At 52.3% G+C, this 20,770-nt stretch overlaps 8 protein-coding genes across 8 annotated transcripts; 2 read left to right on the top strand and 6 right to left on the bottom strand.

Moving 5' to 3' along the window:
* Positions 1-420: 420 nt before the first annotated feature.
* CTRU02_214079 (alpha-tubulin suppressor protein aats1) lies at positions 421-1,515 on the top strand (the record flags this gene model as incomplete). The annotated part of the gene is made up of 1 exon (XM_036724633.1): positions 421-1,515. One exon carries the CDS (start codon positions 421-423, stop codon positions 1,513-1,515), a length of 1,095 nt encoding a protein of 364 aa, XP_036583752.1.
* A 71-nt stretch (positions 1,516-1,586) lies between these two features.
* On the bottom strand, positions 1,587-3,253 carry CTRU02_214078 (DNA repair protein rad9; the record flags this gene model as incomplete). The annotated part of the gene is made up of 5 exons (XM_036724632.1): positions 1,587-2,383; positions 2,440-2,655; positions 2,722-2,869; positions 2,932-3,087; positions 3,140-3,253. The coding sequence occupies 5 exons, from the start codon at positions 3,251-3,253 to the stop codon at positions 1,587-1,589; spliced, it is 1,431 nt and encodes a 476-aa protein (XP_036583751.1).
* A 1,148-nt stretch (positions 3,254-4,401) lies between these two features.
* On the bottom strand, positions 4,402-6,312 carry CTRU02_214077 (dual specificity phosphatase catalytic domain protein; the record flags this gene model as incomplete). Its single annotated transcript, XM_036724631.1, has 1 exon — positions 4,402-6,312. One exon carries the CDS (start codon positions 6,310-6,312, stop codon positions 4,402-4,404), a length of 1,911 nt encoding a protein of 636 aa, XP_036583750.1.
* A 1,406-nt stretch (positions 6,313-7,718) lies between these two features.
* CTRU02_214076 (DUF498 domain-containing protein) lies at positions 7,719-8,449 on the bottom strand (the record flags this gene model as incomplete). The annotated part of the gene is made up of 2 exons (XM_036724630.1): positions 7,719-7,927; positions 7,993-8,449. The coding sequence occupies 2 exons, from the start codon at positions 8,447-8,449 to the stop codon at positions 7,719-7,721; spliced, it is 666 nt and encodes a 221-aa protein (XP_036583749.1).
* Positions 8,450-9,141: 692 nt separating this feature from the next.
* CTRU02_214075 (60S ribosomal protein eL34) lies at positions 9,142-9,876 on the bottom strand (the record flags this gene model as incomplete). The annotated part of the gene is made up of 3 exons (XM_036724629.1): positions 9,142-9,330; positions 9,584-9,707; positions 9,839-9,876. The coding sequence occupies 3 exons, from the start codon at positions 9,874-9,876 to the stop codon at positions 9,142-9,144; spliced, it is 351 nt and encodes a 116-aa protein (XP_036583748.1).
* A 580-nt stretch (positions 9,877-10,456) lies between these two features.
* CTRU02_214074 (uncharacterized protein) lies at positions 10,457-10,951 on the bottom strand (the record flags this gene model as incomplete). The annotated part of the gene is made up of 3 exons (XM_036724628.1): positions 10,457-10,659; positions 10,712-10,775; positions 10,838-10,951. The coding sequence occupies 3 exons, from the start codon at positions 10,949-10,951 to the stop codon at positions 10,457-10,459; spliced, it is 381 nt and encodes a 126-aa protein (XP_036583747.1).
* Positions 10,952-12,118: 1,167 nt separating this feature from the next.
* Positions 12,119-12,742, top strand: CTRU02_214073 (Gln/Pro-rich protein; the record flags this gene model as incomplete). The annotated part of the gene is made up of 1 exon (XM_036724627.1): positions 12,119-12,742. The coding sequence occupies one exon, from the start codon at positions 12,119-12,121 to the stop codon at positions 12,740-12,742; it is 624 nt and encodes a 207-aa protein (XP_036583746.1).
* Positions 12,743-16,067: 3,325 nt separating this feature from the next.
* Positions 16,068-17,885, bottom strand: CTRU02_214072 (alkaline phosphatase; the record flags this gene model as incomplete). The annotated part of the gene is made up of 2 exons (XM_036724626.2): positions 16,068-16,624; positions 16,703-17,885. The coding sequence occupies 2 exons, from the start codon at positions 17,883-17,885 to the stop codon at positions 16,068-16,070; spliced, it is 1,740 nt and encodes a 579-aa protein (XP_036583745.2).
* Between the last annotated feature and the right edge of the window lie 2,885 nt (positions 17,886-20,770).

Below are 20,770 nucleotides of genomic sequence, written 5' to 3'. Positions count from 1 at the left end.
TCTGCGCGAAGCAAGCTTTCACATCCTGAGGAGAAGAAATTTTTTTTCTCTCGCAGCTGGTCCACTGGTCGTGGGCGCTGAGTCACAACCAAAAAAAAGCCAGAAGCTATTTGGGAGCTCAGAGTGTGCGAATGCAGAGAGAAGGAAAAAAAAAGTTGCTCGCGGCTCAAGTTCCGCTTTTTGATCTTCGCAGAGGACAGCGGAGACGCGGGAATGATTGGCCGAAAGACTCCTCCCCTCCATAGAGCTGGTTATATGCATACGAAGAAAGCTGGTGGGGGACGAACATGCTTACTAGGATAATCCGGCATTTGTTTGCCCTTTCCATATCCACCTCCCAAGTTACAGCTGTGTGACTGGGTCTCTCGAGTGAGATATTATAATTCAAATACTCACTTGCAACGAGGTAATTTTTTGAATATGCCTGTAATTTTCGCGATTGGTTCCAACGGCTCAGGCCAGCTTGGTATCGGCCACAAGGAGGATGTCTCCGTACCCAAGCAAGCCATCTTCTATCCTGACCAGCCTGAGTCCCCCGTTGTCAAGATTGCTGCTGGTGGAAACCACACGCTGCTTCTGACCGAGTCTGGCGAGCTCTACTGGAGCGGAGACGCAACCAGCGGAGCTTGTGGTCTGACGTCGACGGCTGAGACTAATGAACCCATCTTCCAAAAGATTCAGCTCAGCAAGGACGGGCAAGAGAACAGCGCTGCTACGGTTTTGATTGCTGCAACCTGGGAAGCCTCAGTCATTGTTCAGAAAGATGGCGAGGGCAAGGCGACGAAGGTATATAGCTTCGGTGCTGGGCTGAAGGGTGAGCTGGGTCTGGGCGAGCTGCTCGTCCGCTCCCCATCTGCTACGCTTTTCAAGGAATTCCCCCCAGCCGGCACTGAAGTTGTGGATCTATCGGCGTGTATGGGCCACGTCGTGGCGGTTCTAAGCAACGGCGAAGCTTATGGCTGGGGTAACGTGCGCAAGGGACAAGCTGGAAGCCCCGAGGCCGTTGTTTACTCCCCCAGAAAGATCGAGGGTGTGGACTTCAAGGTTACCAGAGCTGTTTGCGGCAAGGACTTTACATGTCTCTTCGGCTCTGCGGACTCTGGCAAGCTACTCGTCCTCGGGTCCGACAAATGGAGCATCAAGTCGTCTGCTCCGGCTTCGGTGCCTGAATGGCAGGATGTCGGCGCAAGCTGGGGCAACGTTTACGTCCTGAAGAAGAATGGGGAATTGCTGGCCTGGGGAAGAGATGACCACGGCCAGCTCCCGCCGCCGAATCTTCCTGTACTGTCCAAGATCGCCATCGGCAGCGAGCATGTCATTGCGTTCACAGACAAGGGCGACGTGCTTGCGTGGGGATGGGGAGAGCACGGGAACTGCGGCCCGCAGGTCGAAAACAATGATGTAAAGGGACGATGGAATGTCATTGCATCGTCAAAATTCATTCCGTCCGGTTCTGAGATCTCAGGTATCGGCGCGGGCTGCGCTACTAGCTGGGTGAATATCATCACTGGTTGAGCAAAATGGCCATACACCCCCCCTCGCCCGTCTTCTCTACTTAAAAACAACATCAAGGTATCAAGCTCAAGCTACTCCCGATAAAACAAGCCTAGGCGTTTCACATCTGAAAGAGGCTGCGTGGGTGCCAGCCCAAAGCTGCTGGCTGGCGTTGGATTGATCTCGCCGTTTTGTTCGGCAACGGAGCGGCCAAGGTGCATGGAAGAGGTGTTCTGGCAGGCACAGGTTAGCATATGGTTCATGAAGCCAGGATAGTCTCGAGGACTCACAGGTTGGTTGCTGTGATCCCACTCCAGTCTGGCCTCCTCCTCCGCTTCTTCGTCGTCTTCATCCCTCATAGGCTCCCATTCCTGGTCATTATCCACGAAGAGGCCCTCGGAACGCATAGTAGCGGGAGGCGGTCGCTGGGATGGACGCAAATCAAACAGAGATGTCCTCGCGGCGCCGCTCCTAGCAGCAGACGCTGCCGGCGGCGGTGGCATGGCTTGCGTGGCAGGTTTCTCGGGTGGCTCGGACGGCGCGGCGCTCTGTCTTCTAGACCCAGCAGCGGCCTCGAGCTGCTGCTGTCTCGGGGCTGCCTTGTTATTGGCCTTGCCCTTCTTCGTCTTCTGGCTGGGGTTTCCTCTCTCGCCTACCGTCATGAGGAGGAACTCGCAGTTGATGCCGTCGCCTTGGTACGCGAACTGGATCGGGCGTGCGGGCGTGGAGTACTTGGCGGAGAGATGGGTGCCGGTAATACCGGCGTGCAGGATGATGGCTCTGAAATCCTTGACGCTGACGACGATGCGGAGCTTCTCCTCGACCTCTATGTCTTCAAACTCGTCAACCTCAATGGCGATTGATGTATGCAGAGGTTTCTTGAGGACCTCTAGAACAAAAGTTAGCACACGCATCATGCCAATTACTAGCAAAGTGAAACCAGACCATCTCCGTTGGTAGTCTTTTCTGTGGTGCCAACGAAATTGACGTGCTCCCCATCAGAATTAACCTCCAAGTAATCAATCCCGGGACCAAAGTGATCCATCAGCTGCCTCAAGGTCCGTGAGGGGATCTTCCAGTGATTTACCGCCTCATTCTTGTCAAACGTTGCGCGGACCGGCACCGTGACCTCGAAAGACAGGTAATGCGTAGAAGTAATGCCTGCCGTGAACCGTCAGTAGACCGTTTGCGCAACACAGGCCGAGATAAGGCGGGGACAAAGCTTGCCGTTTCTGAAATACAGCCTCACGATGAAGCGGCTTTTGATACCGGGGCCGTCCTGAATGGCCACGTCGCAGTGGTCGATGGAGCTTTCCCTCTCACGGTCACGCAAGGGGTCACCCGCGGAGCGGCTGCGGAAGATCGAAATGAGAGCCTGTGTGACAGCGGTCAACTTCCCCGCTGCTGTGGAAAGGGGTCAAGGGTGTGAGAGAGTACACGAGTGTAGAGCTTGCAGTGAAACTTGTCGCGATACTGGGCGCTGCCTTCGAACTGGTAGCGGGAGCAGAAGCGCGCCGTGGTGAGGGTAAAGCAGGCGTATGCGGATTTTGAAGAGTTGAGGGTGGATAGAACCAGCTGTACTGCGTCAGGGGTCTTTTTCAAGATCAAATACTACTAACTTTTGCCGACGACGACGACGACGAACCTGGTCCTTCTTAGCTTCCAGAGAGACCTCATCGCTAAACTTGTTCAGACAAGTAAGGACGTCGCGGAAGGCAGCGACGGCATCCTCGCTGAGGGTGAAGTTGAGGATGGCCATTGTGGCACTTGATATTGAGGAGGGCTTCGCTACGAGGTCATTAGTGTTGATCAATGGGCGTGAAGTTCCGCCTCCAGGGTGTGTCGATGACGGTGTCGTTGGCCTGGCTTTGTTGAATGGCGCGCCTGGTCGCGTAAAGTGGTTGCTGGTGCGGGGCCGGGCGCTCGGGTCCACTGAGGGACGGACGGATTACAGCGACATGTCTGCCTAATGGGAACTGCATAATGGTCAAGAGCGTGTTAGTGGTGTTGAGACTACTTTGTTTGGAATTATACAACTTTAAAAGAAGAGCAAATTTCGTAGAGATGCATTAAATACGTGAAATAAGGAATTGAAAATTGTATTCCTTCGAATGTTGAATCGCAGACGCAGAACTCTGTTTGACTCTGGTCAAATAAATGCTCGACTAAAAGAAACAAATATAAATCATTATATAAATCGTCAACATAAAACCTTGATCACCTGGACGATACCGCATTGCTTCGAACTTCATTAGAAACATCAAACTCTTTCGTTCACTTTGTTGTCTTTCAGAATTTGCCATGATCTAGCTTCTTACGCCTACGTCCATCGACTCCCTGCAACACTTGGCTACTAGATTCCTCGCTGCTTAGTGTTCAGTCATCAGAACACAAGACAGCTTGGATAAAACGTTAATACTATAGAATCTGTCTCTAATTTTGGATGTGATATCTCGACGTTTATCAACCGAGTTCAGATGTCTCTGGGCCCGTTGGCCACTCTCCATAACACGCCTCTGGACACATCACATGCCACCTCTACGCTCTTTACAAATCATCAGACGCAATATACCAACCCTCGATCTCTGAGCGTGAATAGTGAGTTGGGACGGAGAAGCCCGTAGCACTTGACACAGAAGATAGGCTCGGCGTCTACTCTGTGATGCAATAGCTCGCCATCAATTTTAACATATAATTCGATAGTTTTTCGTTGGTAAATATAGACCTACTACTGACCAAAAATAAAGGAACATGCACCGTTTCAATTCACTCTTGTCAATCACATCAAATAAGATTTAACATCGGTTTAAAAGTAGTATTCATCATTAATCAGATACGCTGGTCCCAAACCCATCTCATAGAGCCTGAAAGGAAACCCCCGATGCCCCAATCGCTGAACCCCAAACCTCACGACTCGGTCTCGTCTTCCCCCTTCTTCAACTCCGAGTATCGTACAAATAGCGAATCCAAGAAATGCGAATGGCGGATCCCGTTAGGCCTCGCCTTCGCAAACGTGTCAATCGCCTCCTGTATCCCTAGCCCGCACCGGTCGACCAAGTAACACACAATAAAGTACCCCGTACGGTTGAAGCCGTAGTGGCAGTGCACGCCAATCACCTGGTTCTGCCCGTCAACTTCCTGCCAACCCTCCTCCTCGGCCCTCTTCTTCTGCTGTTCCCTCAGCTTGTCGATAAGCGCGGTGAAGGTCGCGACTTCCGCGGCCGTGGGCGGGATCTTGGACACTGTGGCAAACTTGTGGTAGCGCACACCGCCTTTCTCCATGCTCCTAGGGTCGTAGACCGGTTGGTCATGGCTAATGTCAACGACATCCTTGATGATGCTTCCCCAATTCTTTACAAACTCCGAGGGGCAGTGTACATCATCGGCCTCTCGTAGCGTCTTCATTGCCCTAAAGACCGCAGGCTTTCCCTTGGGGCCGATGGGATGAGAAACTGGAACGACATTCTTCCACTTTGCGAGGTTCTTCACGTCCCATTTGCCCTCGCGCGAGAGATATTGCAGCTGCCATCCTAACGAGAAACGACCGGTGACGTGAGCGGCAAGGAAGTCGGAGATGCGGCCCGCGAGGATCCTGACGGTAGACGGCATGAAGAGCAAGGCATGGTTAGCCGGTGCCGGCATGATGATCGACTTGACGACCTTGGTGGGGTGTCGAGGCTGTGGCGGGATATTCGCGGGTGATTCTTGTGGTGTGGAGGGATCCTCATGACTCATGTCTGCATCTTCGTTCAGCCGCCTGTCGCGCTGGAAGTCTTCGTCTGTGATGTCGTCTATGCTCTCAGGTATGTGGTCCGCGGGGTTCTTGGATGTGTTGACCGGTGCGGCAGCGTCGACAATGGTTTCATGACCATCATCTGACCCTGTTTCTGGTGAAAGAGGGGCCTTCCCGGACAGGTACTCCTCGATCTTGCCAACTTCATCCGGAGAGGTGAGCTTGTCAGCCTCTCCCGCGACGAGAAAGACGGGTACATCAACGCCAGCCCAAACATCCTTTCCTGGCACGCCACCCTTCGCAACGCCATTTTCGAATGTCGGCAGGGAGCCCCACGCCATACGTCGCCACACCGGCGTGCGGCTTTGGTTATTGAAGCGGTCTTGTAGCTTGCGCAGTTCAAGGTCTGCTTCAGGGCCGACAAAACGGCTGACGCTAACACTCTGCGGACCTCCCCACCGATCGTATGCCCTCCATAGATCAAACAACCAGCCGGGAATCCATAGCAGTTTCCGGAAGAGCGCAGTCTTGTCCTCCGTCGGAGGTCCAGCCAGAGGGCAAATAGCAACCAAACCGACGACATGCTTCCGCAGATCTGTCTTGTGCGGGGCGTTGCGGCTTGCCAGTTGCGCGCACAAAGCTGTGCCCATACTGTGGCCGATGAGGACGACCTTACGCTCAGGTTCTTTCTGGCGGTACTCGTTGATGATGACCTCTAGAAGCTCAGCCAGCGCTTCTGTAGTGTAAGCATCCCACGCCGTCTGTCGAAACTCGGAGCGGCCGCATCCGGGCATATCGATAGCCAAACATGATGAGATGTGAACAAGGCTCGTCAGCAGCGGGTGAAACTGTGCCACAGAGCCTCCCAGGCCGTGGATGAAGACAAGTAGAGGAATAGGCGGCTTCGGCAGCTGATCGGCCTGAGGGTGCCGTTTGTAAAAGGTCCGGATTCCAGGGTAGGTGTAGCGGTCCGTCTTGTATGTGCGGATCTCAGAGTTCTGCTTCAACAAAGCTGGGTCGGTGGCCTCGGGGTCGTGGGGATTGGCGAAGCTCAGCCACCCGCCGGCCTGCTGTTGATCTCCCATGTCGACCGAGGGGGTATGTGGGAATATGTGCCAGTGTAGGATCCAGACGCGTCTTGGCTACCCGCACTGATAAGGCGCCCAAATGCAACGCAAGCAAGAGTGCGATAAGTAGCTTGTCTGATAAAGGATGAAAGACCGAACGAAGCGCGGGTATCTCTAACAGTGGTGCGCTTTTAAGAAGAAAAATAATAATAATAAGAAGTGATTACTCTTGTCTGTGTTGAAACAAAGTTTGTAAACCGACGATCTCTCTATAGGAAGATAGCGAGATTTGGAGGGGTAAAAGTAAACAAAAATAAGTCGAGCGTGAGTGAGGTAGTTAAAGGTAGAGTGAGATAACGATGAGAGCGGGTTTTAGACGGAATGTGACTCAAGTGGAAGCAGCGTCGGATGGGGTTCCAAATTCCCTCTCTTCTGCAGTTTCTCTGTCGCACCTGCTTGTGTGTGCTACTGGGCGCGAGGCCCAGGAGCACTGCAGGGGAAAGCAAAAGCGAGCTTCGCTTTTAATGAAGATGGGTCGCGGGGGGGGAGATGTGCCGTAGAACGGACGATCTGATCTAGGGCGGATCGACTGAGGCGAGGCAGGCCAGAACGTGGTCGCTACTAGCCGTTCCTAAGGGCGCTTTATTCCAGGGGAGCTTTGGGGGGTGAGAGAGAGGGTGAGAACGGTAAACTGAAAGTGTGAGCCTCATTGAAAAATAAGGACCCGGATTAGAACCCACGGCGGCGGGCATTTGGTGGAGTGGAAGGCCATTGCCGCTAAACTTTTTTTTGCCTCTGGCCCAATTTATGTCATTGCCCATTCTCAGCCAACAGTTCGTCATCCCTCCTCCACCTGGGCCCGGGAAAACGCTGCCATTGGCTTCCTTGCTTCTGGAACTGGTGGCCAATGGAAATGCTGCTGCGAATCAGGGACTGTATACGGTCCTGCAAGGCTGATTACGTACGAGCTGAAGAAGGGGGGGGAAACAGGGTATTGCAGATGAAATTTATGTAACAGTTGTTTTAATATTACATTTTCGATGCTCTCGTGAGTCTTACAGAGTTTTCGCGTCCCATAATACACTCTCAGCCGTTGCCGTGATTAAGCTGGGAAATGGTATCAAGTATTGGTACATAATTTTTGCCATGTAAAAATACATTAAGAGGCAAGTCTGTCTCAGAGGCCTCGTGGGTGTGAGTGTGTGAGTAAGAGAGAGAGAGCGCTTGGGCTGGGTAGATTCGATCAAAGTATCACATAGTGCGCTGGAGACTTGACCTTGACGCCATTCCCAATCCATATTATGGATCATCACGAAAATTGTCGTGTTGACTGCTTCCGTCGGTCCACGTGTGTTCTCTGACGGTCAATTCATCTTTAAACCGCCATGACTCGAGGTGACCATGTGGTCTTCTCATCGAGCACGTCACGCAGCGCCCTTGCCCTCGACCCATCCGATGGGAATCAGAGCAGCCGCAACATCGTCGACACCCCGCTCGGTAGCAAGCAGATTGAATTGAGATGCCGCGTTCCTGGTGTCCAATATCTCGACGCGGATGCCGATGGAGCTCAGATACTTCCTTGTCGCCGGGCTGAGCGGTACCATCTTGGGACCGACACCGATAATGAGCAGATCTAAAATGAACCATGTTAGCCATCCATCTGCATGACTGTAGACACTCGATCCAAGGATAACACACCAGGTCGTGGCCAGAGCAGGTCTAGCACGCCAAATGCCTCGGGCGGCACCTCGAACTGTCCTTTGGCATTGATCAGGTTCATAGAACCCTTGGCTTCCCACGGTCGCCACTCAAAGGCCTCTCCGCCGACGAGAAGTGCGGCATTGCCATCCAATATCTTGACGCCGCTGTTCAGCGAGAAGCCGTCCGACATGCACACGTCGATCGAGGTCGAGGGCTTCGGGACACCTCCCAAGACGTCCAACTCGCTAAAATCGGTGCCTCCCTGGTATTCCTTTGAATCTTCCTTCCTCAATCTTGGAGATATCGTATGAAATTGACTGCGTAGGCACGCATTAAGTGTAGGGGCTGCTGGTGATCTCGATACTGTGGCAGACGCTCGTGGAATGGATTGGGGAATCGTGCGCTGGGCCCGCGCAAATGCGCGCAGCACACGGGTGCTCATGGCTGAATTCATCGGCTACTGTTATTAAATGGTTGTGCCTGTAGAGGAAACAAGCTGTGTGGCTCGAGGAGAGAAGTTTTTGGCTCGGTCGTTCAGTGTTGACTGGTGCAGGAGTTGAGTGTAGACCAGGGACGGTTTTTTCGGCAGAGCTGCCTCAGTATCTTCAACGTCATGATTACTAGGTTCAGCTATCCAGACAAGGGCGAGGAGCGATGGCGGGGGAAAAACACATTTCAATAAAAATAATGATACCGAGGCCAGTATCTCTGGAAAAAAAAAAAAAAAAAAGAAAAAAATAATAGCACATCTAGCAGAACGGGGTTTTCATTTTTTCAATTGTTTTGAGGCGCAGAGGCGCCAAAAGTTCAATTCGCTTGTCATAATTTCAATACTGAAGTAAACAACTTTTGGGCGCCTCATTGACCGGAACACCGCGGGGCCGTCACAGAGCAACGAGATGGACAATCCCACATAACCAAAAAAGTTGGAAGGGCTCGATTTCCGTTTTCATTCAGGTATCGAGGCCTTAAGAGTGCCCTAACGCACAGCAGCAGACGAACCGTCATCAATCCGCCTGTGGCCGACGATTCTTTGTATCATGCAGTTCCTTTTGCCCTAATGAACACCGAAGCAATGAACCAACCCCTTATTTCCCATCCTGCCAGCTTTGATTTGACGTTGACACAAGAAGAGACATGTCGGGTTTATTTCTTCTTCTCGGACTGGCTCTGCTCCTTGAGCACCTTCTTGACGATCTTCTGCTCCTCAATGAGGAAGGCACGGACGATACGGTCACGGACGCAGTTACCGCATCTCGAGCCGCCGTAGGCACGCTGGACGGTCTTCTTGGGCTTGGAGATCTGGGCGTACTCGCGGGGGCGGAGGGCGGGAACCTATCCATGTTCTGTTAGCACATCGTTGTTCTCATGAGCCGTTCCGAGATTCGACATCGAAGGAGTCATCTGAGAGCGCTGGTCGGGATTCCCTCCTCTTGATTCTTGAACAGCAGTTCTTCCGTAACCCATCATTCCGATCCTCAACCCCTTTCGTCGACCTCATGTGCTTGCTCCCGACTGTCCCGTGCGCTCCCAAATGGTTCCTCGAGTCTTGTTTCGGTGGTGGTGTTTAATTTTGGATCCAACTTACGCCAGGCAGCTTAACGCCGCAGTCACCGCACTTGGGGGCAGTGCCACGCTTCTTGATGTGGAGGACGCGAAGCTCGCCACCGGGGGTCTTGACGATCCTGGTGCGGTTGGAGGTGGTGTTGTAGCTGTAAAATTTCCCAAGTCAGCCTCCAAAGTCTCCCAACGTGCGGGTGTGCACGCGAATGTGGAATTCAAAAAAAGGTCGTCTCTCGACAATTCGATCGCGACGTCTTTGATTCCGATGGTGAGGACTCACCCGTTACGGCGGCGGTAGGTGACACGGGCTCCGGCCATTTTGACTGACTGATGTGCTGCGGGTGGTTAGTTGAGAGTCGAGGATCGCGAGCGGTTTGAAAATTGTGTGGGCGCAAAATTGTGTGGGCGCAAAATTGGGAGGAAGGACGTCCTCACGTGATATTTGTGGGTGGTGGAGGCTCTATTGTTGTGGCCGCTTAGGCGACTAATGAGAGGCCTGGTGAAGTGGGGTGCGGTGAGCCACATGTGGCTGCAGCCCCCGAAAAGCCCCAAACCCAGGCCATCTCACGTGCTCTGTCCATGTGCTGGAGCCTCTGGGTTTAAGGCCCCTTTCTGATGACTGTCGGAGCGGATGTTGCTTGGGGGCTGGACCAGGTTTGGCAATAGTAATACTTCGTGGAACTCACGTCACCAACCGTCACCAATCACTGAAATGTACAAGGTGAATTGTTATTAAAACTGACATAAAAATCAAAACATCTGGATTAATAAATCTCTAAAAAAGTTCCATCATACAACAGGTGCTTGTTGAGACTAGAAGCAACGCTGATGAGTATCCCTTTCCCATACAAACCGTCAACGCCCTGTTACATGTATATTTTTAAAAATATCCAAAAATCTATGATGATGAGTCTACCGTCATCCAGTCAGGATGGTCCGTCGCACGCCAGGCCTTGATGCCATTGGGCTCCTCCTTTCGGCGCTCCGTAGCGTGGTTCATGATCTTGGTCATATCCTCACTTTTGCGAAACTCTTGAAAGTCTTGCACTTCCTTCTTGGCTGCAGCCACAGACTCTATGAAGGAGCTGAACTTGGCTTGAGCTGAATGTGACGTGTTAGCTGGCGAGACATGGCTGGGGAGTGAAGCACATACGAGTTGGCTGCTTCGCCGACAAAGGTTCAAGCATTCGTGGAATCGTTGTCCGCAAGCCCCGAAGCTGTGAGAATGTCAGATTGTCTGCGATCCTGCACATACTGAAAGAAATCTTAGAACACATACCTGAATGTGTAAAAGCTTCAGTTGATTCAATGCCTGCTCCAGGCGTTCTTCATCCCATGCCTCGTTGTCTGAGACGCCGGGCTCTGTCTTGATAGTTGGGCCGTTGTTTGCCATGATGATGTAGGTTGCTCGTGAACTGGGCAAAGCCTACCGAATCATTGCCCGAAAAAGAGAATATCCAACGGCGCCGAGCCGGCTACAATTGCCCCAGCAAGCAGAAAGGGTGGAATCGGATCGGGAGAAAGAGCTGGCTGCCCCGGTCCGAGGCGTTGCTGTGAGAATAGAGATTGGTTGAGGGGCAATGCAGAGCCTCGGATGCGTTCAAGCCCGGAATATGTCTAGATATGGCACGATAAATGTTTGCACAGCATCTGCAAACGTGCCGCTCTCATGCGCCTTGCTGGTTGGAAATTCAATATAGGCACTACAGTCAGCAGGCAGCACAGTATGTGTTGGTGGTTGTCTTGAGCGTGGGTATTTCCGAGGCCTGGCGCAAGTGACAGCGACCAAGTAGGGGCCAGAACCAGCTCCAAGCAACCACTACCACTTGTTATTGGCCCCCCAGAGTCAGCAGCGCCAGGTTGAATGGGTTGGTTAGCACCTCGAGCCCCACTATCTCCCGCAGCGCCCCAAGATCTAGTACGTACCGTGCTGAGACTGATCACGTGAACTTTCAAGACAAGATGTTGAGGGCGCAGCATCATGCATGGATCTTCCGTACCGGTCATCAATCAATCATTGAGAGAAAGAGCAGAAATGAAGGACATAAATAAAAACGGACCTTCGAAGTCAATATTATCTCCCGTGCCCCTTCGGATTATTGTTTTCATATAAACAAGATCTGTTAAAGTGTTGGCACGCTTTGCAACTCTCTGGTTCAAGTACCTCAAGCTCCCGTCTGAACAAGGAAAAAGGTACTTTGGTACCTCACTCTGCACATAAGCCAAGCTCTTTGCAGCTGGATCCTGGAAGCTGACCCCCTCGCTAAACAGCTAGCCGGAGGGCGGATTAACTGCGAACCTAGTTCAGACCGTGCGGATTGGAATTCTCTGACTCCAACCTCTCCGTGTCTCCTGCCTTTCGTCACGAACGGCCTCTATCATTGGAAAGCTGCATCTTTGCCAAACCAACAAAACTCCGCCGGCCCGCGCTTCTCATTCACTTCCAACTTATTTTACTCTTACTTTTTTTCGGCGTGTCCTTTTCATCCTGGACTCGTCACTCAATACCCTTTTCCCCCACGTTCCCTATACATCCGCCAAGCTGGACTCCTCCGCCGTCATGTCGAATGCGCCGCCGCCTGCGCTCTTACCACCGCCCGAGGGTATCTTTCGGACCTTTGAAGACCTCTTGACCTCGGTTCAACGCGTCGCCAAGGATCAGGGTTACGGTGTTGTAAAGCTTCGTGCTTCCAACTATCGTGACGGCAAGCCCACTCGCTACGACTTGGTTTGCGATCGCGGCGGCGTCAAGTACAGCAGCACTGCCAAGAAGCGCAACCCCTCGACGCGCAAGGTCGACTGCCCGTGGCGTGCAAAGGCCGTCTGCGAGGTTCAGCTCGGCAACCAATGGCGCTTTGCTGTTCAGGAAGGCAGCCACAACCACGAACCTCGCGTCGCGACTGCCCCTCCTGGCCAGGAAAACACGCCCCTCGCCCAATCTATTCGCTCCTTCACCAACAAGATCGACCGCCTCAACCATGACATGGCTCAGGGATTCATGCGCATCGAGCAGGTCCTCGACACGATGAACAAGCGTTTGGAGAATCTCGAGAACCGCGCCGGAGGATACGAGCCCCGCTTCCAGAACATGGAGTCGCGACTACAAGGTGTGGAGGCGCGTGGCAGCATGGAGCTCCCCATGGATGATGTCGACGCTCGGCTGTTGTCGTCTACGGTTATGTAGGACAGTTTTGATGACAGGCAACTTTTGGAAGCTGCGATGGGTGCAGACGCCGGGTATGCGTCGGACAATGAGCTGGGCCTGCCTTGAAAAGCATGTCTTGAGAGTCGTTGTCTTTGACCAAGTACACGGACAGCGACGCATCACACCCAGGCAACAATACAAGAAAAATGAGCAGACGACACCAAGGGACACGATTTTCTCTAGGAGAGGCTTTGGGCAAGGAAGCAGACCCGGGGTAGGGTAAGGCAGGCATGTCATGTTATCAGGGCGTTGGAAGGGGGGGCCAAGGCGTTCCGGATTCATTCATCATCACTTTTCTTTTCTTTTTCGCACCATCACCAAAGCCCTTTTTGGCGATATCTGTCGTCATCTGACCTAAGCCGGATGTCGTTTTGAGGCCATGTTATTATACGAAAAAAAAACAAAATCAGTGGCAGCGTGGGAGGCGGCATGTTTTGTGTGTTTACGGCAAGACGTGTGTGATGGACATTGGACTGCAACTATAGTGAGCAGAACCCTCATGGACATAACACCATAGGTAGAACGCAATAGCGATACCATGTACATGTCTTTCGATTGCTTTTTCTTCCTTTGCCGTGCCTTCCGTTGATGGAAAATGAAGGCCCGTGAATAGAGCAACTAAAATGGATGCCGAAGGGTGACGTAACAGGAAGGCAGCATTAAGCATTGGGATAGCCATTTCCCTAGCAGACCTCCCCGCAACCAACAACATGACTTGTCTGCCTCACTGCACCAGAAAAAAAAACAAAAACACTTAATCCATCAAACCACCCAAAAGCATATCCATCATTTTTTTCCAACCCTGCCCCCTCCAACCAGCAACGCTGTCGTCGTTGCCGCTACAATAGGTCACAGCATCGGAGAGCATTCCGAGACCGAGACGACACAGTATCAACTGGCTTATCGGATTCCAACTTCGCACGTCCGCAGGTCGCACACTGTGAGGCTGGATTCCCACACACCCGACAACCCATGACAAGCTCCGGTTGGCAGCTTCCTTCTTGGTTATGGTCCAGGTAATTGAGCAAACAAACATTCCCAATCCAGATAATGCACGCCGGGTTGAGAAGCGCTACGAAGCGCTACGCGTGAGATCAGCTGGTAATCAGATGGATCCCCCCGCCTAACCCCCAATTTCTCATTTCCCAAACAGACCCTGTTAAACAACAGTTCTCATGCACATCAAAAGCTCCAGATCAAGCAAGCCTGTTCGCACCTCTTGCGTAACCCCGCGACTACTTATTGGAACCAGCTCGTCTATCGGGCCTATGAGAACTGCGTCACCAAGGACTGGATGCATGTTTGTGCGTCCATCCGAAGATGGTCCGGCCTTACGTACATAATTTTGACCTACGTCTGTCTGACTCTCTGTACATGACGCCAGGCATCGCGATCCAACAACGTTCGGTTGGAGGGGCCGGCTACCACATCACATAGTACCATGGCTTATGAGCAACACAAACAACCCCCAGAAGCAGCCTCGAAGTCGAGAGGAGTGATGCAACCCGCAACAAAGCTGTTGTATCAATGCTGCCTGCCAAGTTGACTCGGCCGGTCTAGGCCCGTGCAATACAGAGAGAGAGCAAGTCTGAAGCGAATGCGATAGGTCTGCTCCCAGGACGGCCTGCCCCTCGCTTCTTTCACACCATCACTAAGACCACCTGCTCGCTCCCTGATTATGGCCATCCATACTGCCGGTAACCTATAAAATAGCACATGATATACAATCGGTTTGTTCTATACGTATGACCAAGCCGCTTAGTCGGGGGCCCGTAGGGGTGGCTTGGACTCAAGACTGGCACCACACGATGCAGGTAAGCCTTACTAATCCTTGACTGATTGAAGCTTAGAGACCCGGCGTCGGGTGGAATTGCCGATGAAATGAGACGACAATCCAAGTTTTGCCGCAGGTTTACTCCTCCATAGCTCAGGACATGCATCATCAACCTTGTGATTGAGTGGGGGTTTGAATGGGAGAGCCGAGGCGCCTCTGCCTCCACGGAATAGAATACATCTGCTGCAGAGGCGGAATACGGGTCAGCTTGCTGCCGTATTACTAGCGGAAGCCCAGCTTTCAATCAACTTGTAGCGTTACCGGCCGTAAGGTCATCGCTGGGCACTCTTACACATCCCAAAGGAGAAAGTGCTTCCCTAGAAACAGTAGCGATCCGGCCAAAGCGGTCCCGAACATGGCCTTGGCCTTCGGAATGCCATCACCCGCTGCCGACCAGGCTGTCTAAGCTCCAATCGATAGCCTTGAAGCTGTCTAACATGCGGTGCTCTTCTGTTGTCTTGAACAGGGTTCATTGACGAGGCTTTTTGCACCGATCTTAGCTCGAGACCCGATCTCACACATCCTCAGGGCATTCGCTGTCCTGGCAGGTTTGCCCACTCGCAGGACTTCCTTCCTAGCTTAGAACCCCGGACGGCAAACGATGTTTTCTCTTTCCCCCTCCTCCCTATCGGTCCATCCAGCTTGACTAGAAAAGGTGGTGTCAATCTCGCGTTGGCCCGTCTGATCTCGCATTCGGCTCGCCGGCCAAGCAAACGGCAGGTGGCAGGGGTTGCGTTGGCCGTCTTGGTTGGTTCTGGATACGGTATCGCAAGCTGAGGCGGTGTCATGGATTCAACTTTCCAACCCATGGGAAACTGGTGCCGAATCCTTTGGATTTATCCCAGCATATCGTGATGTCTGAGACAGATTGATAGGCGGAAATGCCCGCCTCCGAGACTGAGATAATACGATGTGAGGATGAAGCAAATGAAAACTAAGAGCAAGGGTTCTCCGAATCTCGTTAGGCTGGTGCAGAATTTAGATCAGGCTAGCCTGATTACAACATCAGACGATACCTGCAAAGACAAGGAAGCGGTGTCGAAGCATCCTACCTTTGTGTGTTTTGTTTGCCATGGCTTGAAGGGACTACGAAGCTGACTCACTGGCGAGACTGTTATCATCAGTCCGATTTCCACCTCCAGCAAAACGTGACTAGACATTCATGCATATGCAAGCATTGACTGCTTAGCCATGTTCAGTTTGTCAAGACATCAATCATCAAACATCAAACATTACAACCAACACGGACATAAAATTTTCCAACAATGTGGTTCCATTCAATAATAATAATCCATACAATGCTTCCAGTTACCCATTTATTGCCATGATTAGACCGGGTGCCGGCGTACCGACTGTCCGGCCCATGCTGTCAAAAATACACGCTCATAGTAAAAAATAAAAAAAACTCCCAAGTATGCCGTATATGCCTATACACCACCGACCGGATCGGATCACCTTCAAAACGGGTATTTAGACCGCCAAGAGATGGGCGTGCTCTTGCTGCTCGCTCCAGCTGCTGGGATCCTCGATCATGGCGGCGGGCGTCTGCTGCATGCTCATGGCGCCCAGCTGCTTCACGTTCATCTTCTCGCGCAGCTCGTCCGTGATGGCGTCGACGTCGACGTCGAGATAGTTGCGCAGGAACTTTCCGATTTCAGTGTTCTCGATGTTGCCGCGGATGGCGGCGGCCTCGTCGCCGCCGGTGCTGTAGACGTTGACGTCGAGCGCCGTGTGGCCGTGGGTGCTCCAGCCGATGTGGGCGCGCAGGCTGATCATGGCGGCGAAGGTCTGCACCGACACGGCGGGGTTGTCGACGAGGGCGTCGAGCTCCTCCGGGTGGGCGTTCTGGATGCCGAGACCCGGGATGACGAGCTCCTCGTTGACCCACTTCTTGAGGTCGTCTCTGCTCTTGGACTTGTTGTTCGAGACGTGCAGGATGAACTTTTTGGCCAGGAGCTCGGCCGAGGCCGTGGCCTTGGCGAGCTGTCTGGGGTACCAGTTGTACACTGGCAGGTGGCCGGGTTCCTCTGGGGGCATCGTGTTAGTTAGTGGTGCTGATTGCGGAGAAAGATGTTAGGTAAATGATTTAAGAGTAAAAGACTTACGAAGAGCTGTTGCGAGGCCACCGGTTTCGTGATCGCTGGTGGCCACGAGGAGAGACTGGGTCTTGCTGTTCTTGACAAAGTCGGAGACGTGCTTGAAGGCCTTGTCGTACTCGAGAACCTCGTGGACCTGGGCGGCGGGGTCGTTGATGTGGCCGGCGTGGTCGATCCTGCTGCCCTCGATCATGAGGAAGAAGCCCTTGTCGCTGTTCTCCGTCGCCTTCTCCAGGGCGCGCAGGGCGGTGGTGGCCATCTCGCTCAGGCTCGGGTAGATGTGGCTCATGTTGCGCCGGTCGATCTCGAAGGGGATGTCGCCGGGCGCGAAGAGGCCGAGCTGGGGGAAGTGGACATTCTCGCCCAGGTTCAGCGCGTCAAAGGCCTTGCGGTCGCCGGCGTAGTTCCAGCCGAACTCCTTCCGCGCCCTGCTGACGACGTCCTCGTTGTCGAGCCTGCAACTGCCGTGCGTGCCGTTCGGCAGGAAGTGGCAGCGGCCGCCACCGAGCATGATGTCGACCACGCGACCGAGAGGGCCGGCACCGACTTCCTGGAGGGCAATATCGTCGTTCATGGCGCGGGTGAGGACGTGGCTGGCGAAGCAGGCGGGCGTGGCGTCGGTGATGTCGGTGGTGACGACCAGGCCGGTCATGAAACCGGCGCGCTTGGCGGCCTCGAGGACGGTGCCGCAAGGCTCGTAGTCGGGCAGAACGGAGATGGCGCCGTTGTAGCTCTTTTTCCCGCACGAGAAGGCGGTGGCGCCGGCGGCGCTGTCGGTAACGAGGGAGTTGGAAGACCGGGTGCGACTGGAGCCCCAAAAGTGCTTGTCCAGCGTGAGGACGTCACCCTCGGGCAGCCCTTGGACGTGCTGACGATAGCTGCGGGTCAGGGAGAGCGAGGCCGGGCCCATGCCGTCGGAGACCATGAAGATGAGGTTGCGCTTAGTCGGGTGCTTGAACTGGCCGCCGGTCTGGTTGCGGTGTTGGGCCCAAACGGCAAGGATGATGACGGCGGCGGTCGCGACGAGGGCCCAGATGAAGAGGATCACCTCTCGCAGACGCGACGGTCCGGGGGGTTGAGGGTCGGCGTCGTCCGAGTCGTCTGCATTGTTTGCGCGTCGGCGACGGTCGTCTTCGTCGATGAGGGGTGTCCGTTCGGAGGACTGTTGGTTTGTGCGCGTTTCGTCAGCCATTTTTGCTCTCTTAACCTTTTGTATAATTCTAAAGTTTTTTTTTTTTTTTTTTTTTGGGAGGGAAACGGGGAAAAGGGAAAAAAGCTTGTTGGATATTACCATTTTGAAATGTTGATCAGGTCTTGACCTGCGTATGACAAGGCTGATTCAAGTCTTGTCGCAGGTTGAGAGAACTGGGGGGTGGGAGGGGAGGAGGGATGTTTTGGGAGATTCTCTGACTCTTCCTGGTTCCCTTCTCTTGATAAGGACCTCCGGGGGTCGGGAAGAATGACGGGGCTGGTACCTCATGGTGGGAATAATTGTAGGCATTAAAAAAAAACAACCCCATAGATATAGCACCATAGATAGCACTATACCCCCCCGTAACTTAGGTCACTGAAAAAAAAAGCCGGTACCCTTGGAAAGGGAAGCTCCAGGCTCTTTTGGGCAATGGGTCACGGACTCCCTGCAGGTAAATGTGCCGGTGACATCACGCTGCCGCCGTCCCGTGGCCAACCCGGACGGGTTGCAGCCTCTCCTCACTTCGGATTACTTTTGGGGAAATGTTGGATGGCGGGATGAGCCTCTTGGTAGCAGGGCGCCCCTTTTGGAGGGCTGGGGCTGGGGGGGGGGGGGGGGGGGTTGTCAGCTGGCTTTGCACCGTTGGTTTTGGAGGCATCAGGTGGTTTTTGTCTGCGGGGAAAGCTAAGGCTTGGGGGGGTGTTTTGGAGCTGTCATGCCAGCGAGACCCGACGTGGTAAGGCCTGGGACTGGTTGATTGGACGAAGGAATCATTGGTTTGGTTAGTAGGATCTGTGTGCTGTAAGACCTTTGAGAATGGTGATTGAGGAAGATTGGGTTGTATTTAGTTGTCTCGGGCGATAAGTGTGTGTCTGATCATCCCCATGTCTTGGTTGAGAGTAATGAGATTGCGGGCCGTTAAACTTCTTGATACAGCGGAACAAAACATGGTCAGACATTGGTATTCGTCTGCTACGACCTCACGGAGACTATTTTAGCTTCAAGACTGGTATGGTCCGCCTCATCACAGCTCAGTGTTGACCTCGTTGGCTTTGGCGGTCAGATCGTTGTGGGATCGAGGCCTGTGCTCATTGTGTGATGCATCATCCTCCCTGTCATGGAGTGATGAGTAAGTGATGAAGGCTGGTGGTCACTCCCAGGAGAAGAAATGAGAAAACGCACCGGGACAGAAAAAAGAACTGCATCTTGGAGTGAAAAAGGGCTCTTCTTAATGATAAAAACATGCCTTGCATCAGTCGAGTAGTGATTCTTTCACTAACACTCGGACTGAAAACATGGCGAAACTTACCCACAATGCTCCCCACACAAAGCTTCTTATACGCTGCATTGACCAAGCCATCCCAACATCCCATTAGCTCAATTCGAGCTAATCCCCGATGGCACAATTGGCTAGCGCGTCAGACTGTTAATCTGGAGGTTGGTGGTTCGAGCCCACCTCGGGGAGATGCAGTGGTTAAAACCCACTTGGGAATTCATTTTTGCAATTTTATGTGACAATTCCATTGAAATCCCTTACTTTTGTCGTTGTCATGCTTTTAGGATTGAAATAACACAGCATTCTTAGAAGCTGGGTTGTTATATGCAACCATTTCATCTATACTTCACGACTCTTTTACCATTTTATTTCAGCCAAACTTTATCTCATCTTGCACAAGGTGACACCATCGACTAGTTGGGGTGGAGCCAATCAGGGCTCATATCAAATGATTCTTGTTGAGCCAAACGCTGGGAGTAGTGGTACATCTAAGTTCTCTAGATTCTGAGTTCCGGCAGTGTTCACCCATACATGACTATAACAAAGCAACCGGAAACGCATGAAATTGAGGACGGAACTCCCCAAGTCAACCAACTGAAGTGCGAAAAAAAGCTGTTAACAAAATGTGATTTATGACTTTGGCGAAAACGCTCATTTCACAGATGGTATAGGCGGGAAATGGACCAGTTTTGTTGCATTATTTAGCCAAGGAAACTCTTGGGTAACGTCACAAACAAGTATAACCCTCAGGCAAGGCTTCTACAGCCTAACTACCAGTAGATAACTCAAGTTCGCATGCTATACCTTTATTTGATACGTACATATATCACCACAGGGGCATCGCAATGTCTGTCAGGGTTATCTAACGCATCTCAAGCCAAGGATGAAGCAAGTCAAAATAGGCACTTCAAGCTTATTATTAGTATGATCGTTCTATTGCGGCCGTATTCGACATTCTTATAAACTTGGATCTTTTCATCTCCCCTCTCCAACCTCAATAGTACCTACAGGGAGCATAGGATACATCAGGTGATTGCATACGCATCTAACCACTAGATTACCTAACTTATCACTAACAATATGGCTAGCATTGGCTCTGGTGAGTATTCAAGGGAAGTATAGGTGTCACAGAACACCCCTATGGATGTGAAAAGAGGAATTCTTTTTGCAGGATAATGAAAGTCATTTACACGGATGAAGTGGAAAGACAGACACCAAGCTACTTCAACCTGCAATTACGAGTATAGGAAGAAGCTGGTCTTCGGCTCCCCCAGAGGTTCCCACCAACAGATGAATACTCGGTATTCAATGTTACCTTCATAAGGAAGTTGAAGTGTAGAGCCGCGGTAACCGGTCCCTTTGCAGGTCGGGACTGGACCTACACAACGACCCCACGCAAGTTTGAAGATCCTGAAATGAAGGGGAAATGAGGCCTATTTAGGGTACATCATTATCTTCATCTGCCTCGACGATTACTTCTGACCAAAATCTGCTCCTCTACAGGTAAGATAAGCAGTACTCAAGACCGCGGTCCTTATAATACTCATCATATTATTCATTCAAAATGAGATTGGCAGTACGGAGACTACGAATAAGATCTTTTTTTGTC

The sequence above is a fragment of the Colletotrichum truncatum genome (assembly GCF_014235925.2).
Source record: "Colletotrichum truncatum strain CMES1059 chromosome Unknown Contig_0010, whole genome shotgun sequence".
Classification (NCBI taxonomy): Eukaryota; Fungi; Ascomycota; class Sordariomycetes; order Glomerellales; family Glomerellaceae; genus Colletotrichum; species Colletotrichum truncatum.
The sequence above is the reverse complement of the archived record's forward strand: the minus strand, read 5'-3'. Positions and strand labels throughout refer to the sequence as shown.